This window comes from Phalangium opilio, unplaced genomic scaffold, assembly GCF_054372755.1.
Source record: "Phalangium opilio isolate 3A_F unplaced genomic scaffold, DU_Popi_V2 ptg000037l_1, whole genome shotgun sequence".
NCBI classification, from domain to species: Eukaryota; Metazoa; Arthropoda; class Arachnida; order Opiliones; family Phalangiidae; genus Phalangium; species Phalangium opilio.
Genome location: NW_028324160.1, coordinates 856,090 through 881,974, shown reverse-complemented (window position 1 = coordinate 881,974; position 25,885 = coordinate 856,090). Strand labels below are relative to the sequence as shown.

General features: G+C 38.3%; 1 protein-coding gene and 1 long non-coding RNA gene across 2 annotated transcripts; both read left to right on the top strand.

The window, feature by feature from the left end:
• The first annotated feature begins 4,205 nt into the window (after window positions 1–4,205).
• On the top strand, window positions 4,206–4,761 carry LOC149682868 (uncharacterized). Its single transcript, XM_089871326.1, has 2 exons — window positions 4,206–4,481; window positions 4,577–4,761. The coding sequence occupies exons 1-2, from the start codon at window positions 4,383–4,385 to the stop codon at window positions 4,757–4,759; spliced, it is 282 nt and encodes a 93-aa protein (XP_089727452.1). The 5' UTR covers window positions 4,206–4,382; the 3' UTR covers window positions 4,760–4,761.
• A 19,906-nt stretch (window positions 4,762–24,667) lies between these two features.
• LOC149682867 (uncharacterized) lies at window positions 24,668–25,509 on the top strand. The gene is made up of 2 exons (XR_016384199.1): window positions 24,668–25,260; window positions 25,355–25,509. It is a non-coding gene; the product is annotated as an uncharacterized LOC149682867 (long non-coding RNA).
• The last annotated feature ends 376 nt before the right edge of the window (window positions 25,510–25,885 follow it).

Below are 25,885 nucleotides of genomic sequence, written 5' to 3'. Positions count from 1 at the left end.
GTTGCTGATCCAGAATTGATAAAATCTATTCTCGTAAAGGATTTTTCAAGCTTCCCGACAAGAAGAGTCAGTTAAAGTTTCATAGAAACTACCACGAGCTTGTCTAAATGGTTATTTAAATATAAAAGGTTTTCAATCCTGGTGATCCCATTGTGGAAAACATGGTTTCGGTAATGGCTGGCGACCATAAGTGGAGAAACGTACGCAACACAATGACTCCGGCATTTACATCAGGGAGATTAAAAAGGGTACTCCCGAAATCATAAAATGTTAAAACTCTCGAGGTATTATATCTCACAGAATTCATTTGTCTGTTCAGATGATGCCACTTGTTAGCGACTGCGCAAATCTGTCCGTCGAAAATTTCGACAAATATTCGAAAAACGGTGAATCAGTTGATTGTAATCGGTAAGAACCAGAATATTGGTGAGAGAATTAAATGAACTCAACTTTTGCTGATGCCATACGAAAAATCTCACAAGATTAAAATTGAACTCCAAGGGACCAGCTCCTCCTTTTCTCCAATGAGCTTTGTTCCATAACTGACACGTGGCCTATTATCATGCTGCGATCAAATCTATGACCTAACCGTTATCCCTCAGGACCTTTTCCTCTGGCTGGCTGTATAATGCCCAACTCTGTTAGTGCGGTTGCACCCAGGATGGGTATTGTGTTCTGTTTTACATATTATTGAACCGTAAGGGCGAAGGCTGTACAAAATATTGGACTTCCCTCCGCTCGTCCCACCGACCACGACATTGCAAGATATTTACGATGCCAACACAGCATGGTAATAGGCCACTTATCAATAATAATGAATTTAGCCCCCGGACAGGGGGAGGGGGAATACAGAAACTTGCGAGGGAGACATTGGCAGAACAGTTCGCTATTTTAAATTATGTCTTCGATTGATAAAAAAATATGGAATTGGTAGTGAAATCACCTCAAGAAACAACAGGCAAAAGTTGGTTGGCGCCAAGAGAATCTGGCATATAATACCAGAGGGGATAATAAGAGAAGGGTGCCATATGGTTCCAGGACAGTTGTCCGACCAACCTCAAAAATACCCGGAAAATGAAAGCATAAAATCAGCTAGCACTAAAAATAGTCCCAAGATTACATCACTTTAACTTTCCATATCGTTGTCTGCTAGAGTGTGAATAGCTTAATTCTATTTCATAATATGCAAACTTCCCCAATAATAATTACACTCGGAACTGTTATTTTGTTCCCCAGACCCTCACGACATTGATCGTCACAACTACGCTCGTAAGCCAATCAGGGAAGGGAAAGTAATTTCAGGTTAGTTAGAGTCTTGTTCCAGCCATAAACCATTATGGATACAAGAATTTCCATAACCTTTCTTATTATTTGGGAATAGTAAGATAATAAACTCGGCCGTAACATAGAAAACTCGTTCCTTGGAGTTGTATTTTTACCATTCCGTGTGACGTAGTCCAGGAGAGGTTCTGTAACGGCCGTGTCTGTCTGTCTGTCTGTCTGTCTGTCTGTCTGGGTGTGTCTGTGTGTGTCTGTTGTTACCCACGTGACCGCGCTCGCAGTTTCCAAATCAGAGCAAACGTGTTCGCCATTTCCGAACTGCTTTCACAGTCACGGAAATGGCTCCTCTACTTGAGTTCTCACACCACCATCTTCTGGTCTGTGTCCATCCCACACGGACACCAGTCCGTACATACTGGCTTCTAATCACCACCATCTTCTGGTCTTCGTCTATTCCACTTTGACACCATTCTGTACATACTGGCTTCTAATCACCACCATCTTCTGGTCTTTGTCCATCCCACTTGGACACCAGTCTGTACATACTGTCTTCTAAACACCACCATCTACTGGTCCTCCTCTATTCCACATAGACACCAATCTGTCACATTGGCTTCTAACTCCATCGTCATCGTTGGGTTTAAGACATTCGCGGCGATCAGCTAGGGTTACGAGAAACGTCTAGCCTCCCTAGGGTGGGTTGTCCACCAAACGTTTTTGCAATTGCGGTTGTTCTTGCTTTTAGCTGTAGTTCGACACCCTTATATACTACCTATTTGAGTAAGGCGAAGCAACCGGCGTATGCTTCATTTCAAACGCCAATATTAGTCAAGTCTCTCAAAAATGTTTAATTGTTCTTTATCAAAACGATGTAACGCTCAATAAGGCGAACAACTAACGAAGAAAATATTTAATATTAATTATATTTATTTTAATATTTAAGATAATCTTGTTTCTCAACTCAAAATTAATACGGAAAGAGTTAAAAAGCAAGTTTTTGTCTGTGTGTGTCCGTCCATTGTTACACTAGTGCGTCCGTTAGCAGTTAGGCTTGTGTTGATGTGTTAAGAAATCATACAGAACCTTAATATTCCCTCTTTCCATAATATAAAGTGAATATGTGGAAGTATTTTTCGTAATTACGATGCCTTTAGTTGTTTTGTAACTTGAAAGCTCTGTTTCATTTTGATATTCCAAAGGACATTTTTTAATATTATTATTTGAAATGGCTGTTTATATATTACTTAAGCTATACTACATCTGTATATAGAATAATCCTTGCTTCAGTTATTTCAAGAAGAACGCTAAGGCTTACACACTGTCGGTTAAATCAAGTATTATCCGTAATAGGCCTAGTGAACTAAAGAGTAAATAATTGAGGCCCAAGGAGTAGTAAACTATGGGTTGTGATTTTCGTGTCTGTATTGAAGAGACAATGGTTCAGAGTGAGCCGAAAATTAAATACACTTTTAAATAATCAGGTTTAGAAATTTTAATAGAAGAAAAGATCATGGTGGCAATTAGAACAGTGAAAGGGCTAATGGTAAACGGGTATTAGCTACGGAGATTTCATTCATTTTATGGTGCGCAAGACTTTCAGTGCGTCTAGCCACAAATCAACTTAGGTGTTATTTAACCTTAACACGCATGTTGGCAACCTAAGAATATTGTTGAGGTGAGACAAGATGATAGTGTTTACACTACAAAACAGTTGTGAATGTTGCTATGAGTATATAGGGTAAACAGCTGAAGCGTAGACAATTGGGCCTTTACAAACACATAAAGGTTATATCTTTCCAAAATTTATACACTTCATTTCCTGTTCATTTCCCCATTGACTGATTTCCATGTGTCCAAGATTTATCCTTATTGGATGTAAAATGCTTGGAATACTGCTTCAATAATTCGTAAATTTTTACTTAAAAAAAAAGAGAAATAATTCCATATCTAGGTAAATAAGCTTGTAGTAGTAGACCTCTTGACTCGGAGAGGTAATATTTTGGTTTTTTCAACTTGTTTAACAACTGCTTTTATTAACTTTGCTTTCATTTTTTAATTTAATCAATATTGACTAGATTTTTATTGCCTGTTTCAAAGGGGAAACTAATGAAAACTAAAGACAAAAGGATGAAAATGATGAGTGAAATACTGAACGGTATTCGATTTTTGAAACTTTTCGCGTGGGAAAAATCGTACGAAAAAATTGTGACCAACTTTAGAAATGTGGAAATATCTAAATTGCGAAAAGAGGGAATATTGTCCGCAGTCAACATGGACGCAGTACCCTTCCTAGTAAATACAATCAGCGTACTTTTTCGTAGACTCCTGTTATTTTTTGTTCAATATGGAGAGTTTAGTCCTTAAGTTTTTTGTGGGTTTCAAGAGGTTCCGTTTCTTCGTCACATGAATGCTCGAATCAGTCATCGATGATTAGCGGAACATCAAGACTTGAATTGATTAACATGTTGCAGATTACAATTGCGAGCTTTGGTACGTTCCTGGTGATCGACGAAAACCATGTTCTGCCGTCAACCAAAATGTTCGTCTCGTATCAACTAATTCGATCGCTGTCTCTTACATTGTTCTTTTTACCAGATATTGTTGATACATCAGTCCTGGTAAGAATTTCGGCTCCTTTTTGTTCTTTTGGTGATTAATTCTATTATTTCAAATTGCAGACCAAGGTGTCACTATCAAGAATAAACAAAGTTTTAAACAGCAACGAAACGGTGCAATACGTACAGCGAGGATTAAATAACGACAATTTTAGTAAATTAGAATTAATCTAGTGCGAGTAATTGTATTCTAACCAATATCTCTTCATGACATTTTCAGGTGTTGCAATGTCGAAGGCCACATTCAGTTGGAATAAAATTGATCATCCATTTCTGCGAAACATAAATTTAATAGTACCACGAGGATCATTGGTGGCCATTGTTGGACCCGTTGGTTCTGGAAAATCTTCCCTGTTGTCGGCGTTGGTCTGCGGGATGGAGAAATTGGATGGGCAAGTGAGGGTGTCGGGAAAAATATAGTACGTCCCTCAACAGCCGTGGATTCAGAACACTTCATTGAAGGAGAATATTCTCTTCATCGATGACATGGATGAGGAAAGATACAACAAGGTCATACGCGCATGCGCCCTTCAATACGATCTTAATCATCTACCCGCCTATGACGAGACCGAAATCGGTGAAAGGGTTCGTAAAATGATATATCAGCTTTAGAATTTATTGGTGCTTAAGATTTTGTTAAACGTTCTTGAAACCAAGTAACTGGTTGTACTAACATGTAGGGTATCAATTTGAGTGGTGGTCAAAAACAAAGAGTCAACGTGGCTAGAGCTGTTTATCGAACAGATGATATTTATCTCTTGGATGATCCCTTGGGAGCTGCGGATGCACACGTTGCTAGGCATATATTCAACGAAGTCATTGGAAAAAATGGATTACTTAGAAATAATGTAATTAACTTATGATTTACATTTGAACTATTAGCGAGTAATGAAAGCACGTTTTTACGCTCCTAATGTTTTTGATAACTTTCTTTCTCGAATAGACCAGGATTTTGGTGAGGCACATTCTGACATTTCTACGATATGTGGACGAGATAGTCTTCATGAGCAACGGGGCGATCATAGAAAGGGGGACGTACGACGAGATCATGAGTAGGGAGGGAATCGCCAGGGATTATTTCGAACATCACATGACGCGGTTTCCAACGAAAGGTACTATTTTTTGAAATGAATTAGGCCTAGACTATGGATTATTAATTGCATTCATCACACATTTGCAGTCTTATTTCACTAAGACAAGTAGAGTCGATAAAAGACCATACTAACTTCAACTCCAAAATAGAAGGACTTTCGAAACTAGCCACTGCGGAGAACCTTCAGAAAGGTCATGTACGTATTTGTTAATTCTGATACCACTAAAAAGGTGTTCTTGGTTCATACCACTCATTATTCCATTTTTCAGAACTCATTAGCTGTATGCAAAGATTATTTTAAGTCCATGGGGATCCATTTTGGTCTTACAATACTGGTTTTACTATTATTTAACCATAGCTTTTATCAGGGCTCTTTGTATTGGATGTCCTTGTGGAGTGAAGAACTGAAGACTCGAAATATGGGCCAACAGTGGAAATAGACTTAAGAAAAACGCGTCTAACAACATATTGATTGCTAGGTGTTGGAATATGCGTCACATCATTCACCTCGGTGGCTTTTTCAGCATACGCCTCGATCAAGGCACCGAAGTTATTCCACCAAAAAATGCTTTATAGTGTTCTTCGTTCACCTTTATCTTTCTTTAATACTAAATCGCTTCTCGCAAGATGTAGATGCCTTGGACAAGCAACTACTCAGTACGATGCGGTCCTCGTTCTTTCTCTTAGTGGGTAGCTTTGCAATGATCATCGCAACTACCGTTCAATTACCCGTTTTCATTATACCAGTTATACTTGTTTTTATTGGGTTTGGTTTAATTCAGGTTAATCAGTGCTCATTTTAAATTTTTCACTTCGTTACAGAACACTTATTTTTCATTTCTAGCGTTTTTTCGTGAAGACCAGTCTTCAAATAAAAAGGATTGTAGGCATTCGGTATTTATTTACCTTTTCCCACGTTTCCAGTTCAGTATCTGGAACTACTGTTATCCAAATTTGCAACGCAGCAAATAAATTAGAGTCTCGGTTTCTCAAACTAGTAGACGATAGCAATGCGGCGACTTACATGATGAATATAGCCCAACGGTACGTTAAATCAAATTGAAGTAATATAATAAGTTCATAGTAACGAATACATTAATTTATTTCCTGGTGGGTGAGAGAGAAATTCGTGTTTTTTCTCTTTGCGCATGGGCGAAATCACAAACCCACCTCTCAGGATTCTTCGGAGAGATATAGGGCCTTTTCCCCACGTGACCTAGCTCTTTCCGCCGGGGTAGCACATATTTCGTGGCCAGCTTGGGCTAGTTGGGGATCCATAATACTTTTATACGTATACATATCATGATAACTGTCATTCTGTTGGCCCTTGGTTTGATTGTGAATCTTTCGTTTCATTATGATTTAGGCCTAGTGGGTTTTTTGATTTTAGTTCATTTCTTTGGGACTTTGGGGTTGCTTTGTTTCGGTTTTGTTTTCTATGTTCTCATTAACATCCATTTTTGTTTTCAATTGCAGATGGTTAAATCTACGTTTGAACCTACTGGAGAATGTTTTGTTATTTAGCGCCTCTATCTTCGCAGTACTTAATAAAGGATCTCTATCTCCGGGATTTGTTGGATTTGTCTTATGCAACGCTGCTGGGGTGGCTACCAATATTTCTTTTTTTTATCCAACATTTTAATTTCTCAATTTCTCTTTTATCTTGTGTTAGCTTATTGGGTTTGGAAAGCGGCTAGTTATGTTGCTGACTGATGTAGAAACGAGTTTTGTGTCTGTTGAACGAATTTATAAATATTGTAAGCTCGAATCGGAGGATGAATGGGACAAACTAGAACTGAACCTCTCTCCCGAATGGCCACAACGAGGGAGAATTGTATTTCGCGATTACTGCACCAGATATCGCGAAGAACTGGACCTCGTTGACGGAGAAGATGTCAGTGAAATGGGATTATGGGATTTGCGATCGAGGTTGAACATCATTCCCCAAGAGCCCATCCTCTTTTCGGGCACTATAAGACAAAACCTCGATCCCTTCGGCCAGCACGATGACCACCGGCTTTGGGTCGCTCTTGAACACTCCCACCTCAAATCTTTCGTCAAATCGCTTGACCGGGGGCTCGATCACGCTCTCATTGAAGGAGGAGGCAACTTTAGGTAATAGTGTTGGCTTTGCAAGTAAGCTATGTTCAAAAATTTTAAAAATTATTCTTTTAAAGCGTTTGTCAGCGCCAACTGGTATGCTTAGCTCGAGCATTGTTGAGAAACACTAAAATCCTGATTCTGGACGAAGCGACGGCCTCTGTAGATAATGGACACGGACGATCTCATACAAGCGACAATCAGAAAAGAATTTGTAAACTCTGCAGTTATCACCATAGCGCACAGGATAAACACCATATTGGACTACGACAGGTATTGTACACTACCCTTATAACAATACAACGCATAATTCAGAAACGTTTAATAATCATTGCACAGAGTGATGGTTCTCGACCAAGGTCAAGTTGTCGAGTTTGACACATCGCAAAATCTGCTCAAAAACAAGCACTCGTTGTTTCACGAGTTAGCAAAAGATGCAAATATTTTGAAGGTACATTTATAGACATTAAATCTTAATTGTATCAAGTTGTATATATAATAAACAATAATTGATTAAATCTTATATTTCCTTGCAATGTATTTTCAAGCCAATCTAGCATTTCTATAACAGAAAACAGGCTGATCAAGCATGATCTAAAAATATCCAACAATTGAATATTAGCACGATTAACTCCATAGTTGACAATATTACACTCACAAATAATGTAGCAGACAATTGCTTTCGCGTCATTGTTTAAAAATTCTATACGTTTTACAGTAAACTTTTGATTACTACAGGAACAATATGGTGCTCCAAAGCATCACATATTTCATTTTCTGTGTCTAAGTGGGCCAATATCACATTGAACGCATTTGTCCCCACTTTTCCCTTTCATTTTAGTTTTAGAGTTATTTAGTTCCAACAGAATTTCCCGGTTTCCACTCTTTTGCCGATCAAGTACACCCCAAGCGGTTTCCACAAAGAAAGCGACGAAGCAAGTGGCTAAAGCGAAAGAGGTAACGAGGAAAACTCCTTGAATGTCTTTGAGACGCAATGCTTTTTCGGTGGAAAGTTCATCCTCTTCATTTAATATTTCACTCCCATTACGTATTCCAAATTGAATCTTTCGTTTGTTGACCATATCCATCCAACCTTTGTTCATAATGCCGGCTTCAATTAGTCTGCAAAGACTAGAATTAAAGAATAAGAGATGGAATAACAACATGGTTTTCCAAACACTGTGTTGCGACACATTAATATGTGATGAGATATGAAAACTACACCATCACGTTGACCAAATTGACATAATACACGATTGAAAACGGGCATAACACAAGGTGTCTAGTGACATTCTTTAAATTTATTTTAAACATTTTGGTGGCATAGGACAAGGCCAGTTGTTTAAAACAGAGTTCTCTGAAATTCGATAATCGTATTTCCTATGTAATGATAAATCACATGGAGTAAAACATGTTGCAGCAACGAAAACATTGGGAAACACTGTTATACACGGATTATTATCTTACGGAATATTGATCAAGCTTCTGAAAAGCGACCCTTTAGGAAATCCTAAACCATACTGAAAAAAGTAGAATCTATCCTTGGCGAATAGGATTCGATCCATTCCCATCTTGGCCGCAGTATCTTCTATCAAGGACGATGCTGAAATCAAAGCAAAGTTCTTGTGAGTTGCCAATTCGTGATCGGCAACCATCGCTTCTGTTCTAGATTCTTCCATTTCAGTTTTTAGAATTTTGAAAACTCCCTTGACTTCCGAACCCTATTAAAAGTAATTATTAAACATGGTTACAGTTAGGAAGTATTCATCCGTGATGTTCTGAAAGGATAGTTTGTACAGGAGTTAATTAAGAAATTAAATTAATTGAACATAACAAATGAAGAAAAGTCATGGGTCACCGGACAATACACGTGTTTTTAAACGTACTAAAAATATTTTTAACTTAGGCCTTATATTGGAAATGGCATTGATGTGGAATCCCCATTGGCTCAGAGCTCTAGCCCTTATAAAGGTTATGGAGTACGAGTCTCATGTATTGGTTCTTATGGGTTCGTTGCTCTAAACCTCAAACATTATGCTCGACCGCTCGCCCCACCCGGGTGTTGCTTTGGAGTACTCCCCGTTCCTGGCTTCGTATCTGAGGGCAACGGATATACTATTGGACCATATGGTACTGCTGTGTTCGAAAGGAACTTCACCGCCTTTTCGAGCCTTCGAAATGGTCTATTATGGCAAAAGTGCCTCACGTCATGCTAGGTACAGCGCCTAATCAATAACTTTCTAAAACAGGTAACCAATGACTTATTTGTTGGTTTTCTTCGAGTAAATGCATTTAGCATTAATTATACGCTAGCTTCGATTAACACCGTACAAATTATCCCATCACAACACGAACTAGTTCTATCTTGACCGGTCGCCGTCGAATGTTACCACCAGGTATTTCATTACTTAAATGACTTAATGATTAAGTAGCTCTTACGTTAAGTATCTCCAACACCTGGGAATCTGCTATGGTTCCCACTTCAAAATGGCCATTCTTGGCGTTTTTTAATAAAATTGCTATGGTGTCAACGGGTTCCTCAGTCGAAGGGAAGTTAAGAAAAGAAACGAGAGTCCCGGCGTAACCAGTGAAGAAAACTAATGAAAACAACCAAAATGATCCGATTATGATTCGTGTCGAATTTGGTTGCGGAAGTGCCGTTCCACTTCCTGTATAGGTTATTTGACAAAAGTTAACTTTTATTTTGAGCTGTGTTCAATTTAATTAAAACTGACCATGTTGAGTCACAGCACCAAACATATACAACGCAGCGTGTGACCAACCCCAAACTGGGATTCCACGTTCAGGGACAGGAATTATTTTAAATACAACGTGAACGATCAATGGCGCCAGTAGCAGGGTCATAAAAACATAGATCCAAACCTGAAAAATAAATGAATTCGTACCTATTTTTGAAGCCAATCCGTACAATTAAATTATTCAGTTTTACAATAAAAAATAAATCTAACATCGAACGTGTAAGGGAGAACTAAAGCGTACACTGCTGACAGTTTTCAGGGTTTTTTTTGTAAGGAACGTGACTGAATCGAAGAAATTCGGTATGCTATAATCAATCACGCCTTGTTTTTCGGGTGTGATGGATAACGCCGTAAATCCGTAATCAATTTCCTAGAAATAGAAATAATTGTGATCTCTTTAATTTGTTCAATTCAATAAAAATGCGGACCTTCGAAGGTAACTATTCTGAAACGACTCAGACTAGCCCCTACATTTCTGAAATTACTATTATTTTGGTTGTAGCCTAGCCTCAATTAGTTTCTAGTAGACAGCAACTCATTCAACAAAACCTAATATTTAAGGTTAATATTAATAAGGTTATATAAATGTTTGTTTTCCCCCACTGACATGCAAAATGCTTCCCTAGCTTTAAACAGTGCTGAAATAAAATTCAGAATGGTCTTGATATACTACAGTTGTATTCTCCCTTTGCTTAAGCTATGCTTTTTGCATCGACCAATCCCCCAGTTTTTCTATAAGATCCATGGTAAATTTAAACTTAAGCATTTTAATAAACTAAAATCGTTGTATACCTGTCTTTGAATCAAGCCAACAAGACCATTCCAGGTTCCATTTTTAGTTGGCTTTCCCCATAAAACGTTTTGAGGAGTTCGTAGCGAGTACCCATGAGATAATTCAGTTCAAATCAATACATTTATCATGAATTATTTTAGAAACGTTCAATTACTTAAAATTAAAATATTGAGCAAAAGCTTTAATCAGTCCTTCATCGATTCCGGTTATTGGTATGATTTCCCCTCGAGTGTCATTTCCAAGAACCATAAAAGGTGCCATGGTTATTGTTCCAATTAAAATGTTACGATCGGCAATTAGGCTCCTGTGACTCGCTTTGTAGACCAATTGTGACTCATGATTTTCATTGTATTTCCACATAGCGTAAACCACACGTTCAGTTTTACACTGAAGAACAGGGACCTCGGCAATTTTTAATATCACCATCTTTTTATCTGTTGAAAATCTGCAAAAATCCTTAATTTGGGAACAAGAAACTCGTGGTCATTGGATCATTGGCTATTAAACGTTTAAGAATTAAGTAAGATTGCGTTAACCGTAATTAAGATTTTTCTATATTCAAGGCTTACAACGAAAGGCACTAGTTGGAGCTAAGCTAACCTTTAACCTATGTCGAGCGGACTTTTTTTTATAAACTTAGGAGCAGGCATTTACTGCTAAACTCATGGCGACTGAAGTTAAAACAACTAACCGGTTTCTTGTCGTGACTGCACAGTTTCTTGTCGTACGGTGATAAACTGTTGAATTTACATCCAAGACCATTTTCTCGAATAAGTCTTTCCAAACGATTCAACTCCCTAATTTCGTAACTTATCCACAACCAGTCAAATACTCTATATTCAGCCTTTGTGAATTTAATCTAAATACAGTAACAAATCATTAGACTGGATCTTCAGGACAGAACAGATAAGACGAACACTTACCACGAGTAAAATGTTGCTACACTGACGACGGAATAACACTCAAGTGTGGTAAATGTCAGATCTACAAGTGGTTTCTGAAAGATCTGACTCAAATTAAGGTGGATGTTCTTGGGCGATTTTGAGTCGAAAATGTTCTATGACAATTTGACGCCCGGGCCATCGTTTTAAGATAAAATTCGAGTGCTATATGATGAACTCCTTAAATTTAATTTAGAAACTGAAAGACACGGCTAATTTAAACACTCCAAAGATAACTTGAAAACGGTGGACCGGACTGCAAAATGTCATAGAACATTTTCGTCTCAAAATCACCCAAAGAGCACCTTTTTAACAGGTGCCAGATTATCCACAAGCCCAGGGGCCCCCGATGGTCAGTCTTAAGCTCTCAGCTGTAATATCGCAGTGGGTCCCAGAACGCCTAGTACCTTGGAGCCCCCGAGGGTGTTGACCCGGCACTGTTCTAATTTCTTACAGACCTATCAGAAACACCCTGTTTTTGACACCAAGTATAGTGCTAGAATTAAGAATGACGCATCTGATTTCACGAGTAGTTCAACGACATTGTACTAACAATAAATGTTCGTCAGATCTGTTCCATATACAGTCTGAGAAAAATATTATTACCCATTCGAAAAGATTAGTATTCGGAATTCCCAAAGGTATAATAGCGACACTACTATACGATGACATTTCTTGAAATTGGTCAAGGACTGAATTTTTCCGGGGAGTGTGACTAAAAATCTCCCAGAACATAAATGGTACATTTAAATCGAGTTCAGCTTCGAACAAAAGACTGGCCACACAATTAGCTTGACTTCTTCCTAAATTACAAAATAATATTTGAACTACTGTTAGAATGAATTTTTTCATATTATATATCGTATTACAATTCGAGTTTGAATTAAATGCGAACACAACATGTGTAGTTTCAAGAAATTCCAATGGCGTGAAAAGAATTTCAACAGAAACTGGTAAACACATTTTCCTCTTCGCTTGAAGTGTTACATAGTCTATAACTAAATTACGTTTTATACTTTAACACCGAATACACATAAATGTTTAAAAGGACTGGAAGCCAGTAAAGGTCTCCTGTCTATGTAGATACTAAACACTCAATTGGGCACACCCGTTTTTAAATAAGCTAAACTATTAGGGTTTAATGACTAGCGGTTCAATCCGTTCCAACATTGAAGAATTCAGCTAAACCACTTTAAAAACTTGCCCCGGTGTTAATGCATGTTTTAACAAGCAGTTTCGTCGAATTCGGTAATGAATTGCGACTGCGCGTAAAAAAATAATTAACAAACAAACGAAAAAGCCATTTTCTCAAGTAACGTGTTTTTTTTCACAAAATAAAAACAATAATATTTTTTAACTCACCATTTCCTACGCATATATCACAAAACACCAATAAAACACAAGTCTTTAACAAACATTTCATCGCGTTGATTCACAGATTTTACTGGTCTTTCTCTTTCTCCGTGACGTATTCGATAACTGTTTTATTGGTTAGAAGAGTTCTTAAGTGTACAATACGATCCGAAGTCATTTGCGTGAGATTACTTACAATTTCAAAGATCTGTTAAGAAAATGGAAACGTCAACTACCTAGCCAAACATGTTTGATAACAAATTATTACCAGTCACGGCACTTCCAATGCAAAGAGAGTGACCTTTTGTTATACATCGACATGCATTGCGAATATTCTGACTAATCGATAAACGTACTAATCATAGGAGAAAACGTATGGTTTCCCTAGAAAAAATGAACACAATTCTTCTGGAATGAGAATATTTAGTTCAAAATTAGCAAAACGGCACGATAACGCCAAAAATAGCCTTTAATGTATCTCACGTTGTGTTTCTTTAGGCCAGCAGTTGACAAGTCTGGTAACGTTTGTAAAACCAAGGTTTAAATAGAGTCATTGCGAGTAGGTTATCAAGGGGCCTGACTGTTTTCTTTTTTATTTGAAAGACCCCAGTGTCTCGCGGATAAGCCTAACGCGTAGTGTCCATATGGGAAGCTTAATTGCTCGTGTTTTTTTAATATGGTTCTAATTGACATATTCATCATTTTATACGCTCTTCCGATTAGAAATGAAAAAAAAATAAAAAAAGGCTTGAGTATCCTTGAGCACGTGATAATCGAAAAGCTTCTTATTGGTTGGTACATTAAATACAAATATAAGCAAACAGGAAGTGAATTATGCTTCTTCCGCTGTCCGTTTCTTCATATGAAACGTTTGAGCGGTGACAATTCCTTATTTAAACATAAGTTTATAAGTTTATAAGTTATGTTACATAAGTATGACACTTATATATATATATGCTTCGTAATGCTAGAGAGTTACTGAGAACGACAAGCGAGAATTGAAGTCCTACAATCGGTTAATTTTGCGGCCCATCTCCCTTTTTGCAGAAGTGAGATGAGACTAGAAGTGAAGGGCTCTAGCATTGATAGTAGATCCTGGCACTAGTGAACAAACTTGAGGATTTTATGCCGCTTCCCACGCGCTAAAACTAAAGAGAAAAAAATTGGTCGAGTTCCAAAAATATTTCCTACCCCCTTCCCCTCAACCTAAAGCGGCGGAACACGGACCCGGCTCCTTGAATCTAGTTCGGCCGTCTACCACCACGAGCGTCTCACGTTTTGGAGGGGAAATTCCGAAACCGCCACCAGAGGGCCAACCAATGGTGTGTTATCAAGAATATTCACGTTCGCCGAGTGAAGAATTTGGTTAGCTCAGTACTTCTGGTCTCATCTCACTTCTGCTTTTTGGTATGTACTAAGCCTTTGATAGCGCCTTACCAGGCATAACTTTACGAGAAACTATGACCTTTCACCTAAGTCACTTTATGACAAGCTCTCAGTAACCAGTAACAAACTTACGGATCATATCTTACGAACTTATGATTTATAGTATAATATCTTATACTATGAAGTAAAAGTGTACTAAATACCTGGTTTTATGTTTTATCAAAAAAGTAATCGATCAAACTCAATTTGTTTCTCTTTCAATATTTCAATCTTATCACTAAAAACTCTCTCAAGTCGTATCTAGGACATAAAAGAAAACATCGATCAAAAACATGATAGTGCTAAGTGGGCGTGCGATGCACTTAGCTAAAAACCTTTTTTTTCTTAATGGACTATATAGGGAGAGGGCGTTTGTCAGGGAGGGAAAGAACATCCGACGTCATTTTATACCTCTACTTAGGGGAGCGTTTGTAGGCGCGATATTGAAATTCCCCCGTTAGGGGGATGGAATCGAGGTAAGAGATATAAGCCTATGACGTGGCAAGAATGGGTTTGCCCTCTCCCTATATAGTTGAGATAAGAAACGAATCATCTTTCAATTTGTCTATGAAGAAAACATTATCGATTACACGTTTATGACATACACTTCTGCAAATCTGTTATTAGTTTTGACAGTAGTTAATCAATATTTATCGAAGATACGGTAGTGTATTGACTGATTATACATTCGTAACGATGTTTGAAGCGTTAGGATATTAGTATACTATTTTGAACAAAAGCTAATCATAATTTGAAGAAGCACTTATCATTATTATAATTTTATTTTGATAATTTGAGTGGCACTTAAAATGTATAATTGCAGAATTTTTAATATGCTTTAGAACTAGCTAATACTCTTAATGCACTGTAGTTTAGTTTAAACAAATGCCAATAGATGCTACCATAGTCGAGGAGTGGTGGGCCCGCTCAGCTAAGCATAGCCTAGTTATAGCTCCGCCCTCGAAAGTAACGACTTCTGAATGGCTCCTGCGTTTGGCAATGGTGACAGTGGATTGTTGAAGATAAGTCAGCATTTTAGGGGCCACAGTGCCGGAATATCCACTAGGCACTGCAGGCACGTACCTAGGGGCCCGGGAGCTCTAGGAGACCCCTGATGATCAGCCTTAAGCTCTAAGCTGCCATATCGTAGAGGGACCTTGAACGCCCTTGTAGAGATTGTCCCCTTCATTTATTCCCTCCTTAAATTGATACCAAAAACTAATTTCGCTTCTCAATTTACCAAATTCAGTGATCTTTATTTTAGGTACCATCAGTACCCTCGAAACAATTTCATTTTAACTCTGTTATTTTCCGCATGGACGAAACAATACTGAAGGACGAATGGCAGGAGAAAGTTGAAAAATACTTGTTAATTGGCCTTCTAGCGGCAGATAGTAGCAAACCGGATAGTGGGGGGCATATGGGGGAATCAATGTTCTGAAAAACCAGGGTAACGACATTAGGCACGTGACAAAAAAGTCAGTAATCATTGGTTCATTGTTCAACGGATTCAGGCTCGTTCCAAAATCCAAATTTCGAAAACTGAATTACTGAAATGGAAATTTAAAATGGTTGGAAGCAGAAATGGCAAGCCTCTCAGTCTCAGGTAAGTTTTTCATTGTAGAAGGGTTAAATAATTTTATTATTTTAAACATGAATTAATTAGTTTTAATTTCATGCAATTTAAAAATTTGTGATTGCAAAATTTCAAAAATCTTTTTTTTTATTTTTTTTTGAAGCAGTTCACGTCTTATTTTGTCTAGATGGCGCTAGCTTTCTCCGGGATTTGACTCACTATTTTTCATAACCCCCCTTCGTTTTGGGGCTGAAAAGAGGGAAGTAAGCTTAACATTGGTTGTTTTGTCGCTTAGTATGGGGCTCTATGGGCTGCCATCCGTCCTTCAGTATTGTTTCGTCCATGTTTTCCGCTAGCCCTGGCACTAGAAAGCAGTTTTGCTACAAGGCTGAGTAACTGAACAGCCAAAGGTATTGGCTTGGTTTTCCCCACAAACCATCTATAATTTTTTTTGATGGAAAACTCTATTTCCGTTCACCATTGAACAACATTCCTATCAAAGCGCACATGAAAACACCGGTTAGGTTTATAAGATTTACCTTGGTGAATACTTTTACATTTATAATCGGTTCAATGCGAAAACTTCTACCTTCGATCAAACGGGATATTTATGTTTCATTTTACCATTACCTGGTTTCATTTTATGGCAAGAGTCGTATGCTTTAACGCTATTTATTTAATATTAGAACGAAGTGAGGTTTCATCTTTGTGTAGCTTTGCTCAAGAAACGGCTTGTGGACAAATCTCTCGGCGCGTGGACAAATCTCTCGGTACGTGGACAAATCTCTCGGTACGTGGACATCTCTCGCTGCGTGGATAAATCTCTCGGTACGTGGACAAATCTCTCGCTGCGTGGACAAATCTCTCGCTGCGTGGACAAATCTCTCGCTGCGTGGACAAATCTCTCGCTGCGTGGACAAATCTCTCGGTACGTGGACAAATCTCTCGGTACGTGGACAAATCTCTCGGTACGTGGACATCTCTCGCTGCGTGGACAAATCTCTCGGTACGTGGACAAATCTCTCGCTGCGTGGACAAATCTGTCGCTGCGTGGACAAATCTGTCGCTGCGTGGACAAATCTGTCGCTGCGTGGACAAATCTCTCGCTGTTTGGACAAATCTTTCGCTGTGTGGACAAATCTGTCGCTGCGTGGACAAATCTCTCGCTGCGTGGACAAATCTCTCGGTACGTGGACAAATCTCTCGGTGCGTGGACAAATCTCTCGGTGCGTGGACAAATCTCTCGGTACGTGGACAAATCTCTCGGTACGTGGACAAATCTCTCGCTGCGTGGACAAATCTCTCGGTACGTAGACAAATCTCTCGGTGCGTGGACAAATCTCTCGGTACGTGGACAAATCTCTCGGTACGTGGACAAATCTCTCGGTACGTGGACAAATCTCTCGGTACGTGGACAAATCTCTCGCTGCGTGGACAAATCTCTTGCTGCGTTGACAAATCTCTCGCTGCGTGGACAAATCTCTCGCTGCGTGGACAAATCTCTCGGTACGTGGACAAATCTCTCGCTGCGTGGACAAATCTCTCGCTGCGTGGACAAATCTCTCGCTGCGTGGACAAATCTCTCGGTACGTGGACAAATCTCTCGGTGCGTGGACAAATCTCTCGGTGCGTGGACAAATCTCTCGGTACGTGGACAAATCTCTCGGTACGTGGACAAATCTCTCGGTACGTAGAAAAATCTCTCGCTGCGTGGACATCTCTCGCTGCGTGGAAACGATTTAACTAATATTAAAGGGAGGGAGAAGTGGAAAATCAAGTGATTTTTTATCGATTCTTCTACTAATTATAAGACCAGTCTGCATAGTCAAACATTCAGGAAATACTTCCGAATGATTTTAAAATTCAACTTAGGTTCAGATTTTAAGGATAATTTTAAACAAGGACTGCCGACCAATCGCGTAACGCCCTGCCTTTTTATTAACAAAATTCTCGTGGCACGTTCCGTGTTGAATGAAATTTATCACGAGATTTGATAAAATTAGGCGCGCGACGTGACAATCGTGGCGCGAGACATGGCGCTTGCCACGAGAATTTTGTTAACAAAAAGGCCGGGCGCTACGCGATTGGTTGGACGTCCTTGTTTAAAATTATCCTTAAAATCTGAACCTATTTTGAATTTTAAAATCATTCGGAAGTATTTCCCGAGTGTTTCACTATGCAGACTGGTCTTATAATTTGCAGAAGAATCAATAAAAAATCACTTGATTTTCTACTTCACCCTCCCTTTAAGGTAAGTTTATTTGATTATAAGAAGAACCTCCTAATTTGGTCTTGACTTGGAGAAGTCTATTTTAGTTTATCATAAGAAAATAGCTCATAGCTCCTTGCAAGTTTGAAACTCTTCATTTCAGATATGTTAACAGCATTTTATTCCATCTTTTCCCGGCGCATCGTGCCTTTCGCGAACCCCTTAGGCGGCAGTGCTGGTTTTGTGCCCCCCTATTGTAGTACCAAAACTTCTCCCAAAGGGTGCAAAAGTGTAAGCGCGCTAAATCTGAAAGCAAATGTTGTAATATGAAAATATTATATTCATAATTATAGGGTGCTATATATTATTTTCTTATGAATTTATTATTAGTATTTTTAATTGGATTGCTAAATTGTTATTAATTGGATTGCTAAATTGTTATTAATTGGATTGCTAAATTGTTATTAATTGGATTGCTAAATTGTTAAAAGTTTCAGGAACTCAAAGGTATTTGAAATTCTAGCATTATTATCTTTCAAGGTTTTTTCACAAGTAAATGAGTTTGTATTCAGCACATACGTATTATATGTTTTTTAAAAATAGAAAGAAGACCCTCTTGCTTCTTTTTTTACTCAAAGAGGTTTACGCTGTTTGCTCAACCTATGTAAACCTTGTTTTCTAACAGTGAACCCTTAATGGTTTGCAGTTTTTTGTAGGTACCACTTTTAAACCAGTAATGGTTTGCAGTTTTTTGAACGCACCACTTTTAAACCAGTAATGCTTTGCTGTTTCCTATGCACCACTTTTAAACCCTTAATGGTTTGCTGTTTTTAGCATTACCATTTTTAAACCATCAAGGAGTTATCTTGAAAGGGACTACATTGAAACCAATTTTTTTCACAGATCCCTGGCATTTCTTATTATAAACCAGAAACGGTTTATCAAAGTTGATTTAAACCAGTAATGGTTTGCTATTTTCGAAGGCGACCCTTTTAAACCATTTAGTTGGTGCTATAAAACCCTTAGTGGTTTCTGAGAAAATCATAAACCCTATATAAACGCTTTGAACACCATTATTTTTAACTGTGTATATTCAACTGTATAGTTTTCACTAAAGGGGCTAAAAAAATTTCCTCCCATCTCTCTTAACAATAACTTCAATGCAGTGTTGTCAGTCCCTTAATTGGTGAGGCAGGTTAGTCAAATACCGGTTCAAACTGAACTTCTACCCTTTCTCTCTGCATTTTCCTGCCTCGTCAACGGTCTGGCAACACTGTGGGAACGGCATAAAACCCCTTTAGCAAAAATTATGTATTGGATTTTTGCCTAGACATTAATGAGAAATGAAATAACACTTCATTGAAATTGTTTCAAAAATTTATTTCAAATTAAAATTTTGCCCTTATTCCCAGCGGTGGTCCATATATGGTACACCAGGAACATTTGGGTATAAATGGCGCACTTGTTTTACAACACATATTGGCATACTTTCTCTTCGATGAGTTATGTAATATTCTTCATTTCTTTCACCTCCAGCAACCTTTCTCGCAAGATATCGCGGATCTCTGAATACTCTCAGATTACTAAGGCACGACCAGTATTTTTTATATTTAATTTTTCTCATCCTGGTATTGTTTCGATGTGGCTCTTGCCCGTTGCCTAACCACGGAAAATGACGCGATGTAACGCAGGGCCTTTGAAAACAATGATCGCATTCGGGCTTTGCGATATACCCATCGTTCGGAAATTCAGGCTCTGGGACTGGTGACATATCACTCGAGATTCTGGAAGGCTGCAGTACTTCGTTCATTTTTCTTTTTCTTTGTGTTTTCGACTCTGATACGGAAAACCGTGGAAAAATTAAGTTTTTATGCCATGAAAATTAAATCTATGCTGTATAATACTTGTGCTTTCTTGGTAATTCCATCCGTTCTTATTAAAAAGATTTTTAATGGCCTCTTCTTGTTCTCCACTAACTTGGAGGGTTACTTTTTTCATTTTGGAACTCATTTTCGATATGGTTATCTATTTGAAGTCCTACGTTTTGTGAAGGTATCTCGCCAAATACAACAAAGCCAATAGAAATTTTACGCTTGAGGGGCAGGATTAGAGTAGCAACAGAAAAATTCCATAGTAAGTCTCTTCAATGTAAGAGGGAAAGACACGTGGGTAAAACTTTGCCTTCCATCGCTTTTCGGCACCTGCACTCTAGGCGTTTTGGATCTTGAGAGTGCGCATAAACGGCAACCCCTTATGTACCGATACTGAGAGTTTCCTACCCCTTTTTTACAAAGAAGAGGCTTATACTCACGCATTTACACATACCTACTCCCTGCTAATACCCCCCTCGATGATACGGGGCATTACTATGTCCACAAGAAAAATACTTTCATTTACCTTTTAAATACCAATAACACGCCTTCTTGTAGTAGAATTGTTCTGTGATAATATACAATAGCCCTTCTCTCGAAATAAATTTTGAAAGCGCGATTATAGAAGCAACTTTTGTTGATCTTCACTTCGAATAGAATCGACCTATCACTCTTAAAAATGTTGGGTTGTTTCTGACCCAAAGTGGGTTATTTTTCAACTCTTTGCTGGGTCAGTATTTAACCGACCCATTTTTTGGGTTGTTGTTCCTTGACCCTAGAATTGGTTGTTTATTTAACACAATGTTGAGTCAACGTTAACGATAACTAAGATTTGGGCAAAACAGTAACCACATTACTGGCTAAATTGTAAAATCATATTTGGGTAAAAAAACAACCCTAGCAAGGTTTAATTGTAATTTTGACGCAACTTTGGGATAAAAGGTAGCCACAAATTGTTGTTTAAAACCTCTCAAAATAGAACCCAAATTGCTGTTTATTACAAAGCTAAGCTTTTTTCCCACCTCACGTTCCATATTTCAGCTTCCACCATATTTTAAGATCGCTGATTAGTTTTACCTGACGGATGTCACGGAGAGGTTCTAACTTCGTCTGTTGCTACACCCCAGGGCACCGCATTCGCAGTTAGAAAATCAGAGCAAATGTGCTCTCAATTTCCGGACCGCATTTACAGGTCTCGGATATGTGGAGAAACGTTTAACCTCCCAATGGTGGGGCTTCCACCAAAGGTTCACGCAAATGCGCTGTTCTGATCCATTACTAAGATTCGAAGCCTTATGTACCGATTTGAGTAAGACGAAACAACATTCGTATACTTCATTTAAAACGTCAATATTAGTCTGTATCTCAATAATATTCAATAGTTATTTTTTAAAAACGATGCAACCCGCAATAAAGTAAATAACTATCGAAGAAAATGTGTAATATTAATTGTATTTATTTTAATATTTAAGATAGTCATGTTTATCAACTCAAAGTTAATAGAGAAAGAGTAACAAAGTCGCCTCAACATCCATTTAGTGTACAATATCGTGTATTTGTATCCTAGGTTTGCCTAAAATTGCAAATGACCCAATTTGGGTTACTGCAATAACCAAATTTCTGGGCTTTGAAGCAACCCCATACCAAACTACCAGGGAATGTTTATTCAACTGCTACTGGGTTATTTTTTAACAAAATTTTAGTTAAAATTCAAATAGCCCAACTCATTCAACCCATGAGTTTTAAGAGAGTAGGCGGGGATATCAATAAGCCTCGAACCTATCGGTTCCCGTCAGAGCCGAGGATCCCCTATTGTTTATCTTCAGTTCGCTAGAGCCCGCCTTGCACGGTTTTCAGTTCGTAAGAACCCCTAGTTTTACGTCAGATGGATGCAAAATTTGGGGGAAAAATATTAAGAGACCCTCTATTGTTTATCTTCAGTTCGCAAGAACCCTCCTTGCAAGGTTTTAAGTTAGTAAGAACGCTTCAAAATTTGGTCTCAGCATGAACTCGAAAATCGGCACGGTCGCCCCATTGTTAGTCTCGATGCTCGGTTTTCAGTTCGTAAGAACCCTTTTCGTGGGAAGTCGGCCTTTAAATGAACTTTACAGTGCAACAGTCCAAACTGAAATAAAGCCGGTTCACCCATGTGATCCTTTATATAAATGCCAACCTCGCTAATATAATGTTTTGACAAAGGGACGTAATGGGTGAACCGGCTTTATTTCAGTTTGGACTGTTGCACTGTAAAGTTCATTTAAGATGCGCAAGTCAAACGCGTTAGATAACAAAAGATGTGTCTACACGGATTATTATACTCAACAAGCGATGTCAGGTGGTGGTGGTCTGAGTTTTTACGTCGGAAAACAAGGACAACACGGCCACGGACAAAATGGACACGGGATAGGCTCGTTCTTGAAATCTTTCGGAAGATACGTATCACCTTTCTTAATTAAAGGGGCAAAGTTCCTTGGTAAACAGCTTCTGGGCACATCTTCAGAGATTATAAACGATGTCGCCTCTGGAAAGGATCTGAAAACTTCTGCTAAAAGAAGGTTCATCGAAACGCTGGATGATGTACAACAACAATACGGTAGAGGGGGTGCGAAACAAAAGAAAAGACCAGCTAAAAAGAAAAAAATACCAAAGAGAAAGAAATCTATAAAACAAAACAACACAAACAAATTTAAATCAGATAAACGTAAACTTTCGTTCAAAACGGTTCGTGATATTTTTTTTCCGTAAAAATGACTGAAGCTTGCAGCACGGGTTTCGATATTTTCGCTCCCCCTCCCCTTCAAACAGCCATCGAAAATTCCAAATGGGTTCCTTATCAACCTTTGACATCTTTGAATGGCGACCAACCTATTGAATTTGAAGTAACGTCTAGCGGTAGCGAATACGTGGATACAGCCTTAACAATGCTGTACACCAGAACTAAAATTGTAAATGAAGATGGAACTGCTTTAACAGCTACTGACGAAGTTGGACCCGTAAATAATTTTCAGCATAGTCAATTTGAGCGTGTCGATTTGGAGTTGGGCGATTGCGCAACAACACCCGCTGCTAGTAACTACGCGTACACTGCTTCGCTTTCGGCCCTGACGTCATACGGTCCGGCAGCTAAAGAATCCCATTTGGGTGCCTCCTTGTTTTACAAGGATACAGGTGGAAGCATGGATTCGCTTACAGAAAATATGGGTTTTGTTAAACGCCAGAAACTCGCAGCATTATGCGAGGAAATTGAAATGTATTTCAGCCTTTACGTAGATATGTTCAATATCCCCCGATACCTGATAAACGGCGTTTCTATGAAATTAAAATTACATAGAAGCAAAGCTAGTTTTTGTCTTATGGGTAAACTTAACGCGTCAGGCAATGGTTATAAACCCGTAATCGTTGAAGCCGTATTATACGTCTTAAAGCTTCAATTAGCTCCTAAAATTCTATTTGCTCACGAACAAGCTTTAAGCATTAAAGCCGCCCAATATAGTTACACTAGAACGGAAACTAAAATATTCACAATTGCGCCAAATATCTTAAACACATCAATCGGAAACATCTACCTAGGTACCCAGCCTTCACGGGTTACAATCGCTATTGTAAACACACCTCTTACAATGGAACCTTGGATAGTAACCCCTTTGACTTTGGACATTATAATGTCAATCATCTAGCAGCATTCATCAATTCCGAACAATACCCGTCCAAAGCCTTAAAACCCCACTACAGTAAAAAGCAATTTGTCCGAAGCTACTACATTTTATTTTCGGGGTCAAACAGTCACTACAACGACAAGGGGAACAATATCTCTATGGATGACTTTGCCTCGGGCTTCGCCATATACTGTTTAGACTTGACACCTGACGGTAGCGCGAGTCATTCCGATCATTGGAGTCCTACGAAGCAGGAACAGTTAAGATTAGAGCTGCAGAGATATCGTACTTTTTACTCCTGGCCTCAAGACGGAAACTATATAAAAACTTTAAGCAGAGCGGGATTTTATTCCCTACATACCGACGATCTAGTACAGTGCTTCGAATGCGATGGAATATTATTAGCATGGAAACCCGATGATAATCCCTACGAAGAACATTTAAAACATTTCCCCAAATGCAACTTTATTAGAGGTGGGCAAACAAAAAATATACCCTTCAGTTTTGATGAAACAGAAACATACACCAAAAATATAAATAACGACATTAAAACCGAGGAAGAAACACCAGAAAAACCCATGGAAAACACCGAAGAACTTTATCATACCTTTAAAGTTAAAACTAAAGATCTCGAAAGACTAGTCCTAGAACTCTACGTTAGAAAACAACTTAACGCTTTGTATATCAAAGAACAACTTAATGCCTTGCGTAAGATTTAAAAATAATATTAAAATTTATCTTCTTCCTTACGAAGATAGAAGAAATTATTTTAGAATAAATCAAATACATTTTAAAATGAAAATTGAAAATGTATCTTTAATATTAAAACCTATACTTTTAAAGAAAATAAATAACTTTGCACTTTATATCATGGTCTTCATTTATATCTTTAAATAATATCCCCACCAAAAAAAGACGAGAGCGTAAAAAAACACGGCTCCTCCGACTTAACAGTGGCCGCCATCTTGCATGCCATACTGGCTGCATACTCTATACGGGCCACTAACCTATGAGGATATTCCAGCTCTGTTATCGTGCGTCTCTCTAGGCAAACGGTTTTTACTAGTGTCGCCTCTAGCGGGCTTTTTTAAAAAGCGGAAGAACGTCATTTCGGTAGTAAGCCGAGTGAGGCTGGAGAATAGTATTTTTGAAGGAAAGCGGCCATTTTTAAATATCCCGTAGCTCGAGAAAAGCGGGCTATCTGTACGGCTGTGAGTTGCTGGTGTGGTGTTTCAAAAGGTTAGTTTACATTTTAAATGTAATAGTTTATAATTGTGATTAATATACAAAACAGATATACACCCATTTAAATTACAAAGTTAAATTAAATCCTACCACTAGGGTAAAAATGTAAACGTCTTAGCACGCCAGCCATCGGTATAAACTGAAGCAGAAGACAGAGTCAAAGTTCACGTGTTAAATGTATTTCGGGGTAGATGGCGCTGCGGTACGTATTACAAGTTCGGTTTAACCACCTTTTCCCGTCCTAACTCACATAGCAGCCCGTTTCTTTGAAGGGACGAGCCGATTGTATACGAAAAGCTAGAGGTGAACTGTCGTATTAGTTTAGTGGCCCGTGGTTCAACTGGTAAATATGGTTACTGAACTTGTCTAATAATATAAATGTGAATGATTCTTTGTTAAGCTAAATATTTCCAATAAAACAGTGGTATAATTTACAGTGCCACACGAATGGGCTACTACAGTCAATATTGATGACGTCCACGCTTCAATCTATAATACCAACTTTTAATTTTTATAATCAACATCAAATACTATGTATTTACCATTTTATTTAGAATCTTTTCAAAAATATAATAATTGTTTAAGGCTACACTATATTTTGATCTTAATATACAGGATTTGTCATCGCAAATGAAGTAACATTAGCCTATTTGTGTAAAATACAGGGTGTTTTTGAAAAGTCTGGTCAAATTTAGGTAGCGTGTTCTTGGAGTCACTCCGAGTGAAAAATTCCAAAGAACCATGTACCTAAATTACGCCATTTTAGAGTTATGAGCTTTCAAAAGTAGCCCCAAAATCAACAAAATTGTGAATATTGTATTATGGCTTGCTCATCTTGTTTTCGATAAAACGCTCAATTGTATAGGCCAACCGAAAGAAATGAGAGACTAAAAGTTTGGAAACAGAAGGCGGCGATTGTGTGTAGAAGTGTGCTGTCGCTAAGAAACATGTTTACATTTCATTAACAC